Consider the following 19519-nt stretch of genomic DNA (forward strand, 5'->3'; position numbering starts at 1 on the left):
CAGGATGACAGCAGCCTGCCAGGGAGGGAAGTCATAAAGATGCTCACAGCAGCTTTCTGCCCCTTCAAGGAGTTTTCAACTTCTCTATGCAAAAGCAACCTTCAACACTTCCATCTTGAGAAATAATTAGTCTATCTTATCTTAACTATTTCTCTCGGACAGAGGAAAACAAGCCTGCCCATTTCCCTTGTAGAATACCCTCCAATCCTGTACGTTCACCGTGAGCGTCTGCCAAGCATACTTCATTATTATAAAAGTTCTCTCAGGGAAAGAAATCCCTACCGAGCCTCTAATAAATACGAGGGGGGAGGGCAAGAGGAGATGAAATAGCAAGAGGGAGAGGATAAAATTTCAAATAGGTTTTAGTGTAGAAATGCACCCTGCCTACAAGGTCACCCCTGATTACAGCTTCTGAGTGTGTGTTCTGAGCCAGAATGGGGCAGCTTTGATGCTGTCTCCCGCACATATTTCAAAGAGAAGAGAAAATTAACCCCTTTCTTTCCAGGGTTTGGCTTGGCAAAGAAAGAAAGTGAAGGTGGCCTTTCATCACTGGTGGAGTGACAGGACTTAGAGGATGCACGCCTCCCTCACCGACCTCGCTTGGGGTCTGGGTGTCTGGCTGAGCGGCCTCAGGTCACAGAAGGAAATGCCTTACCCAAGGGAAGCAACCCAGAAAGCAAAGACGGGCAGAGGGACACACAAAGGGAAGTGGGGAGAGAGAGAGAGAGATCAAAATAGACCGATTACAGGCGAAACTGGGGGGTCCGGGTGCCCAGGTGAGCGGACCAGCCTCCCACCCCTCTTAAGAGGCAACCGATTAAGAGCTGGGACAACTGACAGCCCAGGAGTCAACCCAGCTGCAGGAAGAGCCCCGCGCCACGCAGACGGGAAGAGATGACAGAGCACCCCCAGGCTGACCGGAAAATGCAGACGCAAAATCAGACATGAAAGAACATTCAGGTCCATTTTCAAGCACATGGAGTCCCCCCAGGATGGTCTGGGCTGGAAAGGGGGGTCTGAGGGCCTTAGGGAAAGGCGGCCGGATGAAACGTGGATGCCCAGTTAAATCTGAATGTCAGGTCAACAATGAATCATTTTTAGCATAATGTGTCTTATTGCTATGTTTGGGGGCATACCGCGCTAACATACATACGCATGTATATTATATACACATATATGCACGTGTGTATATATACACGTACGTATTTACCGTTCGCGTGAGATTCGGCTTTAACTGGGTGCCTGCATTTGCACCTGCTAACTCTGGCCCCCGGCGTGAGGTGTGGGGAAGGGGAGCTGGCTGGGCTCAGAAGCATCTGCCCGGGCAGCCACCGCCTCCCCGCAGGCTCCAGGCATTGCACGCCGCCGTCAACCCAGGGACGGATTGACTCAGGACGAGCCATTATTATCAATAAAGCCGCCTCTGTGAGGAGGTGCCTCGCAGAGGTTTTGAGCGGGGACTTGGCCCCAACAGCCCTTGGTGATGAAATGACTCATGGGGGTTCCAAAAACCCTGCGGAGACGAGCCCACCAGCAAAAGACAAAGAGAGGAGCAGCATTCTGTGGCCCTTCTACTATGGTTAAGAAATGTTTAACACCACCACAAAGCGACAACCTTCGGAAATTACCAGTCTCTACAATCTCAGAGTTGTTTCTCCCATCCCCATGGATCCAGGGACCCCAGGCTATCTATGCTCGTCCCCTAACCCAGCCCCACCAGGAGAGGCCACCAAGGAGAGCTCACTGTTACAAAGGGTTTTTCTGGGTGAGAAAGCCGGGCGAGTCTCTAATAAACACAAGAGGGGAAGGACGGGGCGGCAGAAATGGCACGGTGGAGATGATCACATTCAACAGAGGTGCCACGTGGAAACGCTTTCTGGAGGTCGGAGCGCAACGGCCGCATTCCAGTAACTGCAGGTCTGGACACATTTTCCAGATGAGAGTTTCGTTAGGCTCATAACTTCTACCGCTACAGTTGTTTCTGTTTTGTTTTGGTTTGGTTTGGTTTGGGATTGCACCGCACGGCTTGTGGGATCTTAGTTCCCCGACCAGGGATCGAACCCGGGTCCCCTGCAGTGGAAACACGGAGTCCTAACCGCTGGACCGCCAGGGAAGTCCCCTCCCACTAGAATGTTTAAGCGGGGCCAGGGGAGAGAAAAAGAATAAAACCCCTTTGCTTCCCCATTTAAGCTAGGAGAGGAAAACAGTGCAGACTTTGGCTTTTATAGTGAAACTTGTCAATGGTGTGTACTTCACAGAAGGGCGAGGGTTGACTTTGCCATTCACCTGAGGGCAAATGGCTCGTAAGAAAATGGTACTCATCCGAAGGAGAGGCCTCAGCCCACAAGACAGGGTTCCCTGAAGGGACGAACCAAGCCACCCAGGAAGACACTGTGTGTTCATCTCCGCCTCTTCACCTGGCAGAGGGGAGAGAAGAAAACAAATGGATGAATGGCAGGTCTGGTCCAAGCGGCCAGTCGGCCAGTGGGGCAAACACACACATTTCCTTTTGTGTCCGATGGAAGCAGAAAAGGTCCAGGCACGTCATGACAGTACCTTGAGTTTGGAGGGCTCTCAGACAGGCCCAGATGGAGAAATGAATTTAAAACGACTTCAGACAGACCCAGGAGGCCACAGCACACAGACAGAAGGGAAAGGACTGATGGACGGGCAGGCCGCGAAAAATCGGAACCCCACATACTTCCTGTCAGTTCAAGACATTTTTAACCTCACTACGCAAAATCAGCCTTCGAAAAGTCTATTTTAAAAAAAATTCCTAGTCTGTTTAGCTCAGAAACATTTCTCCCCCGTAGGTGAGGACTCAAGGCGATCCACTTTTTCCCACTGAAATCGCCCTCCCCTGCTACCTTGCCCTCGCTGGCAGAGAATCGGATGCATGCTCCATTATCACAAAGGTCCTCCGAGGGGAAGGAGGCTATGCCCACCCGCTCATAAATTCAAGGAGAGGAGATGGGAATCGATGAAAGAGTACAGGGTAAATAATAAAATGCGAAATAGGTTTCAGTGTGGAAATGTACCCGGTGGTTCTTTCTTTTTTTTATATAGGTAACATCTCTCCTCTGATGATAGGTTCTGGGTCTATTTTCTCAGCGAGAATTCTCATGCACTGCCTATCAAATATTTTCAAGGAAAATAAAAGTAATTTACTTTTCCAATAATGTTTTGGTTCGGGTAGAGATGATGGTGAACTTGGTCACCAGTAGCGGCTCTGGGTCCTTTGTTCTAGAAATAATAATTACCTCCTGCATCACAGGAGATGAGATTGGGCGAGTGAGGAGAGTCTTCAGGGCAGAGTTTGCAACCGAAGGAAGCCAGTGGTAGAACAGGGACGCAGAGGCAGTCCTGGACACTGCCGGTGGAGAGAAGCAGAGTTCCTGTGGGTAAAATGTCTAATGGTGGGAGGAGGTGTGGGATCACTTGACAATGGAGAACCTGAGAGACCTCAGCCAGGTGATCAAGGTCAACAGTGGCAATGATAAGTCATGTTGATGGTTTAGCCTTGATAGGATGTTATGAGAAGGGCATGGTGCCTCTGGGGTCTTGCTCCTCAGGCCCATCCCCCTAGTGTAACCTCGAGAAAACCATTAGACAAACCCCAGTGGAGGGACATTCTCCACAACAACTGAGCGGGACTCCTCCCAACCGTCAAGGGCATCAAAAACAAGAAAAGTTGGAGACGCTGTCAGAGACAAGAGGCACCTAAAAACCTCCTGGAAGTCCACACTTTCTCCCTTATTCTTTAGATCTCAGGTACACGGTGCAGCTCTTCTTCTGAGATGTATTGTGAGAGCATTTCTCCTTCACTGATGGGTCTTGAAGTAAACATATATATATATATATATATATATATATATATATATTTTTTTTTTTTTTTTAAGTTCTCCCATTTCAAACCACTTTCTCTGATACTACTCAGGGTACTGGGCTGTCAGGACAAACTACCGAATTTGCAGGGCTGAGTGAACATGAAAATGTGGGGTCTTTATTCAAAATGATTAAGAATTTCAACTCATACAATAACCAAGATATGGAAGCATCAATAGGTGGATGGATAAAGTGGCCATCAATAGACAAAAGGATAAAGATGTGGTATGTGCATGCAATGGAATATTACTCAGCCATAAAAAAGAATCAAGTCTTGCCATTGGCAACAATATGGATGGACCCAGAGGGTGTTGTGCTTAGTGAAATAAGTCAGACAGATAAAGACAAATACTGTATGATTTACTTGTACGTGGAATCTAAAAACAAAAACAAACAAACAAACAAATAACCAAACAGAGTCATAGGTACAGAGAACAGATAGGGGTGAGGAGAGGAAGAAATAGGTGAGGGAGATTGAGAGGTTCAAATTTCCAGCTACGAAATAAATGAGTCACTGTGTAAAATGTACAGTGTAGAGAATACAGTCAATTATTATGTGATGCCTTTGTACGGTGACAGATGGTAACTAAACTTATCATGGAGAACATTTTGAAACGTATAGAAATATCGAATTGCTGTGTTCTATAACAGGAACTAACATAGTGCTGTAGGTCAATTACACTTCAAAAATAAACTCATAGAAAAAGAGGTTAGATTTGCAGTTACCGGGGGCGGGGGCGGGGGCGGGGGAATTGGATGAAGGTGGTCAAAAGGTACAGACTTCCAGTTATAAGGTAAAAAAGTGCCAGGGATGTAACATACAACAGGAGAAATATTATGAGCACTGCTCTATGTTATATACGGAAGCTGTTAAGAGAGTGAATCCTAAGACCTCCCGTCACAAGGAGAAAACATTTTTTTAATTTCTCAAATTCTGTATCCATATGAGAGGGTGGATGTTCGCTAACCTTGACAATCATTTCATGACGTATGTAGGTCAGATCATGACGCTGTGTTATCTTAAACTGATACAGTGCTGTAGTATCTCGATACAACTGCAAGGAAAGAAAGAATTTCAAGTCACCCCAGCAGACCAAGCTTGGGGCCTTCTGAGTTTGGCCCTGTGCGCTGCACGGGTCACAGGCACACCACGATTTCCGTTAGAAGGTGTTTTATTTCTTCTGATGAAACCAATCTTAACATCAACCATGACAAGAACCAACAGAACAATTCTTCAAGGACAGAATGAGCTGAAGAATGGAGCTCTTGTGTGGAGCGAGGTGAGGCTGTGTCTGAAGGTGAGGGGCACACCTCTGTGCTCTGTTACTCCCCAAAGGACCCCGAGACCCCCCAGACTGCTGGCTGACCTTTCTTCTCAGGGAGGAACCCAAAGCCCACAGTGGCAAAGCTGCTTGCGGCAGGAGGGAGGCAAAGCGGTGAGAATGCGAAGCCCATCTGGGTTGTTTTCTCTTTTATTCTTTTTCAGAGGATGGGGGGAGGTCGCAGACTGTCGGACACAGACATGGACACAGACACACGCATTCACCACACACACACACGGATTAACTCATCAACGCTGGGCACGTGGTGAAGGCAGTTGTCGGCTTTGATCCTCAGGAAAATTAGAGAAAGGCCTTGAGAGAATCCTTCAAGGTCTCTCCCCAGTTCCTGCCGTGTGTTTGGGATAAAGCAGAGGTGCACTTTAGGTCTGATAAATAAAACTTTCATCTGACCAGCTTTGGTAGAGTTTAAGTTCTTGGCTATTTCCTGATGAGACTGGGGTCTCCTGTTCGTTTGTTTTGGAGCTCTGTGTTTCGGCCGTCCTACGGTCTAGGGCGGAAACAGACGCAGCTGAGTTTCCCTTGATTCTGGTGAGGCCACCTGTGCCCCTGCTATGCAAGTTTTCCCCCCACCGCACCCAGAGGGGCTCAAAGGCAGATGTTGGGGGGAGACCATTGGCCAAAACGGTGGCCTTGTGAGGCACAAAGCCAGTCATTTCGCGGCGGGGGTGGGGGGACGGTTACTGAGCCGGCCAGGAGTTGTAAAGAAATGCTCACCTCCATGCACAGATCACTCCCCTCTGTGCCTCCTCATCTGTGTAATGGGAGGAAACTAGCACTTCCTGCCAGGGCGCTTGAAGGAGTTATATGGGTTCATACCACAAGCACCACTCTCAGGACCTGGGATAAATGCTCCTGGGATAACGGCAGGGCTGTTATTCCTGCTGGCGTGGCCTGTATCATCATCGCCCGGTGTTGTCTTAGTCATTAATTTGTGGTTTGTGGCCCGTCTCCTTCCACCTGGAATGTCAGCCCCATGAGTGAGGGTTCACGGCCTGTCTTTATGGTCCCCGTTCTTCCAGCACCTAAAGGTCTATGAGTGAACAGCACATATTAGGTGCTCGATAATCCGTACCTGTGAAAGGAGCTTAGGGAGTGAAACTAAATCGGTCTGACTCCAAAATTTGGGCTAGATGCTGCTTTTCCCCTTGATTTCTCAAATGGCAAATATGACCCCCGAACAGAGATTTTTTTCCCCTTTGATGTGACGGTAGGTGCACAAGCTCCAGGGGAAGTTCGTCAAGGGTTAATAAGTGTCCAGCATCTCAGCCACTCGGGTAGGGGCCCCAGGGCAGAGGTGGACCCCAGGGAGCATTCCCAGTTGGTCAGGCTTTACAGAAAAGCTCCTTTTCTGATGAATTCACCGCAGTTCTTCCTTCCCACCCCCGCGAGTGAAATCAATAGTGATTTGACTCTGCTCCACTATTCCCACTGATTATAATCATATTTTAAAACCCTGATCATTTTTTGAAACTCCATTTAATGTCAGTTTGCATTCATCAAGGATTTTTTTTTTTTCTTTAAAGCGGTAGTTCTCTTCAAAGGCTCAGTTTGAATTTTGAACGTAACAGGCTCTATGTCCGAAGGGAATCTGAAGAAGAAGATTAAAGGTGACCACAGGTTTCAGCCCTGTTTTCCCCATGAAGGGAAGCAGAGCCTCAAAATTTACAAGCCAGCTCACGTTTCCGGGCCCCAGACAGCTTCCATCCTCTCTGTTCCACTGAAATTCATTTTCTTTTAGGGGATATATAGGTATAACCACGAGTTCTCCCCAGCTGACCAGTCGGGGGTACTGGGAAGAAACAGTAGCACATGTACGAATAATGGGACACCCTCAGGCAGCTATGACAGTCTCACACCTTGTTCTGTGTAGATAATAGCAAGGTGTTTTTACTACTGTTATTACCATAGCTCACCATATAACTTGAGATTCCTTCAGTGGGCGATGGAGGAAAAGCAGCAAGGACTGCACGGAAGTGACAAGATGAAACCAGCCACCATCAGGTGCAGGACCTGGAATGGTGGGGACAAAAGAAGCTACCTGGTTCCTTGTTTGACAGTTGGGGGTGGGGGGAGCATGCCAAAGGGGTTAAAAGCAGAAGCACGTGAAAGAACTTAAGGAAGAAATGCACGTCCCCGAGCTTGCCGACGTGAACAAGGGTGTTTAGTAACAAGATTCTTGAAGTGGCATCACTTGCTTTCTGCAGATAAACAAACAGAAACATGTTTTTCTCTAACTAGAATTTCAAAGTTCTATCTTTTCTTTAACTTGTGATGGGGAGTAGGGAAACGAATAAGATGTTACTACTGCCCAGAGAGACTCATGATCAAGGCACAGAGGGGAAATTTTAGCATGTACATAGTACCTGGAAAATGGCATTACTGGCATGAATATTAACTGAATTGAAAGTTTGGACTTTCACCCCGTCTATATCTCTAGCCCTAGTGGCAGAGCACGGGAGTTGCCTCCCTATTCTCTAATCCTTCCTCTTAGTAATGAGAACCCACTTTCTGGATGGGGTGTGTTGCCACTCTGCTAGAAACTACATTTCCCAGTTTTTCTTGCAGCCAAGTATGACCAGGTAACTAGGTTTTGGCCAACGAGATGTGAGAGGATGTGATATACACAGTTTCCAAGGCATGCCCTTAAAGGGAGGGCTGGTCCCCTCTCATTCCTCTTTTCTCCTGTTAGAGGGAGTGCAGATGTGATGGCAGGAGCTGAAGCAGCCATCCTAGACCACAAAGCAGGGAAGCTATGGTGAAGAGAACAGAGCAACAAGACAGGAAGAAACTGGGTTCCTACCACACCATCGAACCACCATCCTAGATCGTCCTACTTAAACCCAATTGTTACTTGTGAGAGAAATAAAATTTTACAAGTATCTTTTAAAATTCACTGTTATTTTCATTCTTCACTAGAGAAGCCAAAGCTTTATCATACTAAATACCACAGTGATGAGAAATATTTTACAGTAAGAGTCTAATAAACTTTAGACTATTACCTAAACTTTGCTTATCCCCATACAACCTTGATGAATTTGGCTTGTCTGCTGAAGCCTTCACCATTCTGTCATATCTACAAACTATCTGGACCAGGGATCAGCAAACTACAGCCTGAAGACCAAACCTGGCCCTCCACCTACTTTTATAAATAAAGTTTTATTGGAACACAGCCATGCCCATTCATTTACATATTGTCAGTGGCCGTTTTCTCCCTACAACGTCAGAGTTGAGTCTTCGCAATAGAGACTGTATGGTTGGCAAAGTAAAAAATTTACTATCTGGCCTTTTACAGAGAGAGACTATTAATTACATAAAAATGTTTAACTCCCTTTTTTCACTTAAATAAGATTACTTTTTAAAATTAATTAATTAATTATTAGCTGCATTGGGCCTTCCTTGCTGCGTGCGGGCTTTCTCTAGTTTGCGGTGAGCGGGGGCTACTCTTCATTGCAGTGTGCAGACTTCTCATTGCAGTGGCTTCTCTTGTTGTGGAGCACGGGCTCTAGAGCACAGGCTCAGTAGTTGTGGCACACAGGCTTAGTTGCTCAACAAGATTATTTTTTAAGTAAACTTTCTAAGACGGCTTCAGATGGAAACGCTAGTATCACTTGCTGAGGCTGACGCTGGGAGTCACCTACCCCCTGTGACTCTCCCCTTCTTTCTCATCAATAGAACCCCAAAGATGTTTAGTGCTCCTCTAGAACACTCTCTCCCAGACTCCCTACAGCCAGGCGTGGGCTTGTGACCCAGTGCTAGACAATGAGATGGAAGTAGGGATTGTTGGAAACCCTCCAGACAGCTTTATGATTATTTTTTTTGGCATATTCTTCCCCCTTAAGTTGTTCCTTCTATATTTACCTGCCTTTGGGGGAATTAAATTATATTATATTATCATGTAGTAGATACAGATGGTATTTAGCAATCTTTTTTTTTCAGTTATATGTATGTATATTATTTTTCAGTTTCTTTTCTGTTATATAGGTTATTACAAGATATTGAGTGTAGTTCCCTGTGCTCTACAGCAGGTCCTTGTTGTTTATCTGTTCTATATATAGTAGTGTGTATCTGTTAATCCCAACCTCCTGATTAATCTCCCCCCCACCCACCCCCCACAATCCCCTTTGGTAACCATTAGTTTATTTTCTATGTCTGTGAATCGGTTTCTGTTTTTTAAATAAGTTCATTTGTATCGTTTTTTTAGAGTCCACATATAAGTGATATCATATGATATTTGTCTTTCTCAGTCTGACTTACTTCACTTAATATGATAATCTTTAGGTCCATCCATGTCGCTGCAAATGGCACTATTTTTGTTCTGTTTTATGGCTGAGTAATATTCCATTGTATACATGTACCACATCTTCTTTATCCATTCATCTGCTGATGGACACTCAGGTTGCTTCTGTGTCTTGGCTACTGTAAATAGTGCTGCTATGAACACTGAGGTGCAGGTATCTTTTCAAACTAGAGTTTTCTTGGGATATATGCCCAGGAGTGGGATTTCAGGAGGACATGGCGACTCCAGACAGCTTTTTAAAGGCACGCCCCTTTGGATCTTAGGCCTTTTCCCTGCCTGAAATGCAATCATGACGCCTGGAGGGGCTGCGATGACGATCCTGTGCACAGGATGAAGGCACAGGGCAGAAAGGTGGAGGGACCCTTCACCGCTGGGCTCCCTGCCCAGCTGCACTAGCCCAGAGCGCATATCCCTAGCCCACCCATTATGTGAAAAGACGAACCACCTTTTTTTAAGGGCTGGTAAATTGCAACCACACGCACTAAACAGAAAGCAGAGTTGACTGACTACAAGAACAAAAGAACAAACAAAAACGGCTTCCATTCTTCACCACTCCCTGTATCCACACCCTTTGCAATGTGATTTTTAAAGTCCCCCATCAGGAGGTGGAGTCAGTTCCCCCCCCCCCCCCCCACCCCCACGCCTTGAATCTGGGCTGGTCTGTGACTCTCCTTGGCCAGTAGAACGCATCAGGGTGATGTCATGCCAATTCCATACCTAGGTCTCAAGAGGTCTGTGAGAATCTGCCCTCTCTCTGAAACCCTGGGAGGCTGGAAGACACATGCTTCATGCAACCCCACTCTCCCTGCTGACAGTCAACCAACGTCCAGGATGTGAGTGGAAGACCGTCCTAGACCAGCCAGTCTCAGCCGTTTCCCCACTGACTCCACAGATGCGTGACCAAACCCAGCAAGACCACCAAACCTGAATGCCCTGCTAACCCAAAGACTCACGGGCAAGAATAAATGAACCACTGAGTTTGGGGGTGTTTTGTTACATGGCAGTAGCTAACTTATATCACAGGTCAACCTATGTTTGACATAAGTTAGCTACCGCTATACAGTAAATATATGTATCATTACCTTTGATACAAGATATATGTATACATTTATCATGACTAATATGTATATTTTGGGATGATTAAAATTCTTTCAGAATATTTGTTTATAAACCATAGACGTAAATGTACTTCATTTGGGGCTTCCACTGATAATTAGTGAGATTTGGAATGAGAAGCATAGCATTTCATAACCTGGGTCTGGAGGCAGATTGCCTAGATTTTCAGCGCTTGCTTCTTGTGTAACCTCCTCATTTCCTGGCTTTAAAATGAGTATAGGGGAATTCCCTGACGGTCCAGTGGTTAAGACTCCACGCTTCCACTGCAGGGCAGGGGGGCACGGGTTTGATCCCTGGCCAGAGAACTGCATGCCGCACAGCACGGCCAAAAACAAAAAAACAAAAAAAAACGAAAGAGTATAATTTTAGCACTTGTATTTCCATCAAGAAGTTCACAGGGGATGATAAAAGAGCTCAGAAGAGTGACTCGCCCATGGTGTCCACCCCGTCGATATTTGCTAAGATTATTCCTCCTGTGAATCTTATTAGATAATATAAGACATTGCAAACAAATTATAATATGGCTGAGCAATGAACAGAACTGAAGTTTGAGAATAAAGATGTTTATGATAAAGGAATTTGAAAGGAATGACGCTTTAAAATAATTCATGGGCTTCAAAAACCAACTTACCAAAGGGGAAACGTTGGGTGTGCGGGGGCTAAGTCAGGAGTTTGGGATTAACGTACACACAGTACTGTACGTAAACTAGGTAACCAACAAGGACCTACCGTAGAGCACGGGGAACTCTCTACTCAGTACTCCGTAATAACTTATATGGAAGAGAATCCGAAAAAGAATGGATATATGTATGCGTATAACTGAATCACTCAGCTGTACACCTGAAACTAACACGACATTGTAAATCAACTATACTCTAATAGAAAATACAATTTAAATTTAAAAAAAAATGCATAATTCTAAAGCAGAAAACAAAACAATAAAATAATGCATATGGGGAAACATAGCTACTCCCAAATATCCCCATACGATTGGATCATCATTTAGATATTAGGTCTTTTTCTACCTCTGTTTGTACCAAGACAGCAAAGAAAGCATCCCTTCTCCATGTCCTCCCAAATTTCACTTTGCTTTCAAGATGTCACATCTGAGTCAAGCAAGACCAGCTGGTCCCGTTTCGGTTCCTTTGATGATCAGAGGATATGATATGCCCAAGTGTAAGAGAGGTCCCCCCCCCCCAATTTATCCCTCAGAAAAGAAGGAGTTGCTTTATTAATCAAATCCCTACAAAGTCTCCCATTTTTCAGGGAGCTCTCTCCGTGACTTCATTGTAAATGACAAAATACTATTTAGGAAGACACATTAGCCTGAAACAATGCCAGTCAGTGCTGGTTTGGGTCCTACATAGACAGCATCTGAAAAAACTGGTTTCAAAAAGTGATGGGAGGGGGGACCCTGAATATACATTTAGTCATTTTTCCTGGGTGCTTGGGACACAATTATAAGCTTTGGGTGTTATCGTAAACAAGTCCCTTGTAGGCTGCTTTAAAAAGCGAAACAGGATGTGTTTATTTGGTGAAAATTGGGAACAGGCACCTACCTGAGAAATGAAAGTGGCCGACCTAATATGTAAATGGGTGCTCGTGGCCGTGGATAAATTTCTAGGATGGCATTGCACTCTGATTCTAAAAGTACTAAATCTCAAAGAGCTGGGATGAAAGTCAAGATGCTGCGCTCGGAAATCTCTATTAGGTGCCTCAAACCAGGGGCTCTAGCGATGACAAAAGCCATCTCAAAGATGCATGCTACAAGTGCAGCTAGAATGGCTTCTTGAAATGTGAGTAGAAAACACAATGTCGCTCCACCGGTGTTTTATGTAATGTGTGATTTCAAGGGCTGCGTGCAACCAGCTGAATACGTTAAATACTGCAAGGAGAAGTTGGCCTGCTTCATCTCTGTCTTGATGTATTTCAGGTTGGTCCAGAAACTCCTTCGGATCTTTGTGTTGAGAAAATAGGGGACAGCCTTATACCGGGGAGTAAGTGGTGAATAGCTGTGATTCTCGATTCATAAATAACTGGTATCTCGGGCTCTCGTGTAACTGACTTTTTGAGAGGGCCCACCTGAGAGAAACTTGAGATGAGTGAGAGAAGCCAGACGAGGTTAGATAACAAGGATTTCTGGAGATGCCCACAGGGAGGGCTGGAGTGTGAATTGTATCACAAAACTCATCCCACCCGGAGGCCAAAGGGCTGAGTGGTCCTATCCCTCCATCAATCAGTCAGGGGCTGTGGACCAACCCCAGGGTCTGTGTCTACGTTGGGGGCAAAGTAATTCCCATCAGCCAAGGGCCAATCCTTTGGAGAAGGGTACAGATAAGAGAGGGCAGCAGCCAGGACATGGAGATGGGTGGGCGCCTGGCTTGAAAAGGGATCTGGGCAGGGCACCAGTGGTACTGACTACAACTGTCACCTTGTAGCCCACGGCACGCCGAGTGCAACTGCCCCACTCTTTGTTCTCCTCTACCTAGGATGCAAGAGTGGGCTGTTCTCTGATTTCAGCAGCCTTTCCTCCACCTTCCGGGAACATCTCGTCTCAATATGAGTTGGCTGGTTTATAATCAATCACCACCCCCTCCCATCTCCAGGAGTGGGCATATTCCACTCATCTGGACAAACAGAAGGTTCAGGGCTAGGCATGCGACCCAAACCTCACTAAGTCAGAGTCAGTGCTGGACTTCAATTAGAACACCCCCTACCGCAACTGCTAAGTGGGTAGGATGTACGCTGGGGCCTCTGGGGACCACCACGTGCCTGGGAATGAAAGCCACCCAGAAGAAGGCTAACTCAGGAAGAGGGATAAACCTCTAACCCTAAGTCTGGTGATACTGTTTGAGTCCCTGGGCTTTTTGTTTCATGAGGAATCGTGTGCTTAAATCTTTCTGAGTTGGATTTCGGTCCCATGCTGCCAAGAATTAGAACCCATGACAAACTGTTCTCCTGACTCTTACAGACATTGCTTACTTTCCTTCTGTCCCAGAGAAGGAGGTGGGTGTGTGCCATGGATACCCAGGATCCCCAGCCCCTTCCTAACCATGTTGAATGTGGGATTAAGGATTTACCTAACGTCACCTAGTGACAGACTTAAAATTTGCGCCCTGATTGTCTGCTCCCAACCCCTGGAAAACCATCCAGTGTGGGCACACACCATGAGTCCAGTGAAAGGAGCCAGTCTCTTCTATTAAGAGTCCCTTCCAAAGGACAGTGATTAATCTAGTTTCCCATTCTTCTAAGCAAAATAATAGAGAAATCATCTTCTCCCTTATCTAACTACACAGATGACGGCTTCGTGACTCCTCAAATTTATTGAGTGGCAAAACTGGAAGCAAAGAAATATGTCCTCTGTCCTCAGAAGCACTGAAAGCTTCAAGCTGTCAGAACCAACGCAGGTCTTACTAAACGAGCTGCAGATAATCCAAGGAGAGATGGGGGAAGGTAAACAAAAGCAAACACAACCAAAAAGCACCTCTTCCTCTTCAAGGAAACTTCCAGACTAAACCAGGCTAAGTGGATTTTCTTAGCTTTGATGCAGCATGACTTAAAAGTCACTAAAAATGTTCCCCGTTTCTTAATTTAAAAAACAATACGTATGCATTGAATCTATAATGAAACGTTACTTAAATTAATCCAAATTCATTGGAATTGAACACAATAGAACATAGAATTTAAAAGGTAAAGCGGAGAGAGATTAACAAGTGAAAAATGAAGAGCCTTTCCCCCTCCACTTAGCAACATGCAGTATTTTGCTCTGCAGAACAAAAAGGGAAAGAAGAAAAAAAACGAAACCAAAAAAAACCCATACAGACCCAGGAAGCAGTTTTAAAAGGAAAATAATTGCTTTCATACTAAAACATACAAAACCAATTTCTTTTGAACCACTAATGTGTGGTTTTAAAAATCAATAACATATTCTATTTACTCCATCTGAACCAAGATAGATGGGAATTCGTGCCTCTGGCTCTCGGTACTCTCTAATGCTTTTTGGAATCACTGTGCCATGTAATTTCTGTTGTTGTTTTCTCTATGACACTTGGAGAAGCTTTAAACTCTCAACATTTTTGGAGACAATGGGAGCTCAGTGAAATGGGCTTGATGTGCCCTTCAAGGAACAATGTCACAGCACAACAGATGTTCAGTAAGTGGCCTGTGAGTGCGTGGAGGGCCGAGTGAAGGAAGCACCTCGCCCAGGGCTGGGCCACGTGCAAAGAGCAGCCAGAGAGATCAAAGCAGTAAGAGTAGATGGGCAGTGAGGCACGTGCCCAGGCATCAGGGCAGAAGGACGTGCCAATCAGGAGGGGACACAGGAAACCCAGGAGGGGACTAAGCAGAGGCGAGCCCCCCCCCCCCGCCCCATGCTCTCCTCTCCTGGTGCAGGAACTTATGAGAAGCCCGCCTGGCAGAGACGATGTCACCAAACCGAAGACAGAAGCCAGATGTGCTTGAAACACCAAGGTTGAAAGGCACCTGGGCTGGTGAAAAGCATACAGTTGCCAGGAGGGGCAAGCGGGGTCTCCAGGGACAAGGAGGGGAAGTCCCCCCTCCTCACTCCTCCGTGGCTGCCCACATTCCAACACATTTCCATCATGGCTTCCCGGTGGGGCATGGACTCAAAGTGGTCCCCTCCCATGTTCTCGGGGGGGAGGGCTGGGGGGAGAGGAAAAGGGGTCATTTCCCCAAAATCCATTCACCCCGAAAGAACTTGTGACGCCACTGGCTTCAGCATTTGGCTCAAGTGTCCCGGATGTGCGGGTAGTAGGTGACAGGGAGGGGTGGCAGCCAGCTCCCTCCTCTATCCTCCCTCCCCTCCCATGCCTCCCGGCAGGCTGCCAAGTAAAGGTCTCAAAGTACCTGACTCTACTGGGGCTCAGACCACTGTGTATGTATGTGTTTGTTTTTTAATGTGGATTCATTCCCATCAAGTACAAATTGGGAGATTTAACTTAATGGAAAAGTCTGGGTCTCTGGCTCCTCTCTAGAGATAGATTAATAAACAGGAGCTGGCATGCTCACCGTAAAGTATGATGCTAAGCCCTATTTTAAATGATAGATATAAGTGATATGTCAACAGCCCAACAAAAGGGATACTGTTATTTATCGTCTCCACGGCACAGATGGGGAAACTGAGGTGTCGGGCAGCTGAGACGCCTCGGGAGGACGCAGGACCGCAGCTCCTCTCCGAGCCCGCCCTCTTGATGCTGCCCCACTGGTACCCCTGCCAAGCAGGCTACCGCACGCTCTCTCCTCTCCCGCATCCCTAGTTTAGAATATTTGCTTTTTAATACTTTTAACGTGTGCGTCTTAAAAACACGGCCAGTTCTGAAGGAGAACCGGTGTGTTTCCAAGTAGGGGAGGATAGAAATATCTCACATACTTGGCACGGAAAGATCGACAAGTCCTGTTCGGTGTGCAAAGAGCCGGGAGCCTGCGTTTGCAGCAGAATCCTGGATCCTGCATCACATACCTTGGAACAGGCAGCCCTGAAAAGGTCCGGCAGCCCGCCCTCCCGCCCCGTTGAGTCCTTTATTTTACCCCCATCTTATCACCCTCCTCTTTTCTTCCTCTCTCCCTCCCTCCTTTCTCGGCTAGGGCTGCTGCCCCTTCTCTTAGTACCGGTTTTTACTCTCGCACATCTGGGTGGCATTTACATGAGCAATGAAACGACCGAAAAAAAGCCAGGGTCGCCTGTGTGCTGAGACAGTGGCAAGAGTCACTTCTTCAGCGGGGGTCCAACCTCTTTCAAACAGCACTTGGGCTCTTGGATCAAAACTGTCCTCTCCCATCCTTGGGCTGTAGTCACCTGAATTCCAAAGAACAGAAAATAAATTCGTGCCAAGGGGTCGCCTGGTACTCAGAGCGGGTCTCCCCGACAACACAGCTTCCCCCGCGCTTGAATCGAGGTCCGGTCCAGGCCGGACGCACAACTGGGCGAGATCAGGGCCCCCCCCCCCCCGCCGCCCAACCAGAGAGGGACCCAGAGCTGGGGTTTCAGCCGGGCTCGCGGGCGAGGGGGAGCAGCGCTGCCTGCTCCTCGCAGACTGGCGCTAGGGGGCGCCCTTGAAGCTTGGAAGACGATTTCCCATCAAATAAAAAGTCGTGCTGCCTTTTTTTTTTTTTTTTTTCTGGGTAATAAATTCCCAGGGCTTCTTTTTTAACCCCCACCAGAGGTTAGAATAGTTTCATTAAAAAAGTTTTGGTAAATTCATGGGCAACTTTTGAGGTTATGTGAGGTTGTTGTCAAAAAAAAAAAAAGAGAGAAAGAGAAAAACAGCCTTTCTCTCTGCTCATACAAGACTCAGCATCACGGGGTGTGAGGGCGCACAGGAGGGGGTCTTCGGGCTTCTGTGTTTTTCCAGAAGGGTCCACTCAGAGATTGGGGTTCTCGAGGGTCCTTGATGCCAATCAGTGGGGGGCAGGGCCCCCCGGGAGCTGAGCCCGAGCTCATCCTGCACCGGCTCCGATGCCGCAGAGCTGCCCGCGGCCCCGCTGCCCATCAAAGGCTGCCTTTGCCGCCTTCTCGATTTTTCCATCGCTCCGCTCCCACCCGCAGTCCCGGGCGAGTGCTGGTCACGGCTTTTGCACTCATTTCTTCCTGGCAGGTAGTCAGGAACAAACAAAAAGTTCCAGCCCCTGAGTAGGGGTTAAAAAGAATTAGAACTTTATCGGATTGATAAGAAAAGAGACAAGAGGGGGCAGAAGAGAAACAGCGCGGTTAAGGGAGGGGGCGTTGCACATTAACTATGATTCAGAGACTCAAATGCACTGAGTTCATTTTTCAATCTGCCTTTAGCGAAGGGAAAAAAATCAGGAAATTATAGAAAATTGAGAAACAAACATCTCCGGGAGTGCTTTGCACCCGGGGGTGCTTAATGAACACTTAATAATTTCAAACGCGAGTACTTAGAAAAATGGCTTTGGTCCATTCCCGGAATGCCAGGTGCCTCGTAGCAAAAAAGGGAGAGCTGAAAATGACTGAAAATGATCACTAATGTCTGTGTGGAGGGGGGCACGAAAATTACTTTTTCGTGTCTCTGGAAGTCAGAGAAGTAAACAAGCCAAAATTTAAAGAGTTTTAGCAAAGGAAAAACCTTGGAAGGGAACTTTCGTTCTTTTCCTTCATGTCTGAACTTGGGCAAGACTTCTAATTAGGATGGAGAATGGCCACGACATCCCCCTCCTGACCCCATGGGGCCACACTGAAAACTGGATGAAGAAAAACATTTGGAGGAAACTCCAAATGCTCAAGCAGGAAGCAATCCTTGTTGGACCAGATTCCCCACTGCTCCCTGCCAGCATCCAACGGCGGGTGAAGGCCGCCGTGAATGCGTTTATTTAGAGGAAGACAGCGTCCCTAAGAAGAGCTCATCGTTGCTAGGGAGGTGTGAGATGGGATGGGGCAGGAGCAGAGGATTATTCAAATCCCTTTGCCTCCTCTACCTTTGGGGCCAGTCTTACCCCGGCAGGGAGAGCACCATCTGTATCCAAGTGCATAAATTCATGTGCCCCCAGTATCGGCTCATACCACGTAGCTCCCTAGCTGAAATTCACTGTTCCTTGATTCATCGCTTTGACTTGCAGATATCTTTCCCAGACCTGGGTGGAAATACAGCCCACGGTCCCCCACTGTCAGCCAGGATAACCAGCACACCTACAAAGCCCCTATAGGTGACACAGCATCTTTCCAACTCACCATCTCATGTAGCTTGAGTGTCTGAACAGTCCTCTGGAGAGATGAGTGGGATATTCTAGACCGCCCTCATAGGCTTTTCAAGGGCTAGGTTAGTGAGTCAGCATAGGTGAATGTCTCTGACACCTGCGGACTCAGAAATGGCCCCATTTTACAGATGAAGATCTGAGGGAAAGAGAAGGGATGACCTTGGCCAAGGGAGTGGTAAGAGGAGAAGTCAGGACTCAAATGAATTCTTCTGACTCCAAAAACAAAAGTTTCTTCCCTGCACTACTCTTGGCCTAAGGGAGGCTGTGAGAGAGGGAGAGGGAAGAAGTATTTGGCTTTTCAAGGCCTATTGTAGGAGGAAGCTGGGTGAGATGAAGTATCTGGCCTGAGAAGGTCCCTGCCAAAATACAAACAATAAAACCAGAACTGTGTTCTCAAATTCTAGCTAGAGGTTGAAACCCAACCTTTGTCTGTTCAAAGGGAGATTAGTAAAGACTTTTAGTTGGGCAGGTGTTTAAAGACATATTAGCATCAAGACAAGACTTCCTTTGTGATGTAAGCAGAGGCTTAACAGGGAATTGAGAACGACCTTCTCATTATGACTCCATGTAGCTGGTCTATATAACAGTATTTCCCCTCTAGGCTCCCTATTGGTGACACCACTCTGCCTCCCCTTGCCACTAATCCTTAGTTAGAATTAACCCTAAAGGCCACCTGTCTCCAAAACCAAAGCAGCCTTGCCCCTCCTAAAGACCAGCTCACAAGTGGAGGTGAAAGATCCAACGAGGTGAGCCCGGAACCCTTCATGATTTTGTCCCCCATCTGTAGGTCTGTTGAAATCATCACTTCCCTCTGATTCCATTTGTCTACCAGCCTTCGACATAGAAAATTCTAGAACAAGACTCCTTTTGTGGGTTCTGCTGAGAAGGGGCTCTCCCAACTCAAAGGTGAGGACAGTTTCCAGAGAGCCCTTCCAAAGCAGAGCCGTCTCCATTTCAGGTTTGGGATTGAAGGGATGTGACTCTACGGCCCTGGCCTCCCACCTCCCCAGTGGAACCGGCCATGAGTGCACGGGCCACTTTTGCCCTCCCACCTTCTGTTGGCGCAGAAATCAGAATTCAGATCGCGTCGCCCCGTTTCTTTAGGAATCTGTTAGCGATTGCCGAGGGAAACACGTAGCGTTTTAGG

General features: G+C 46.9%; 1 protein-coding gene across 14 annotated transcripts in view; it reads right to left on the reverse strand.

Annotated features, from left to right (window-relative positions):
• The window catches only part of ZNF831 (zinc finger protein 831), a 174068-nt gene that overhangs the window by 79096 nt on the left and 75453 nt on the right, over positions 1 to 19519 (reverse strand). The window contains exon 5 of one of the 14 annotated variants that reach the window (XM_032605030.1): positions 5104 to 6258. The exons of 12 other annotated variants lie outside the window; for them this stretch is intronic. In XM_032605030.1, coding sequence (XP_032460921.1) covers positions 6251 to 6258 — 8 coding nt within the window. In that variant the 3' untranslated portion in view covers positions 5104 to 6250. Of the gene's footprint in view, positions 1 to 5103; positions 6259 to 16183; positions 16457 to 19519 lie in introns of those variants that run through there. One more of the 14 variants, XM_032605023.1, reaches the window with a different exon arrangement.

The sequence above is a fragment of the Phocoena sinus genome, chromosome 15 (assembly GCF_008692025.1).
Source record: "Phocoena sinus isolate mPhoSin1 chromosome 15, mPhoSin1.pri, whole genome shotgun sequence".
In the NCBI taxonomy this organism is placed as follows: Eukaryota; Metazoa; Chordata; class Mammalia; order Artiodactyla; family Phocoenidae; genus Phocoena; species Phocoena sinus.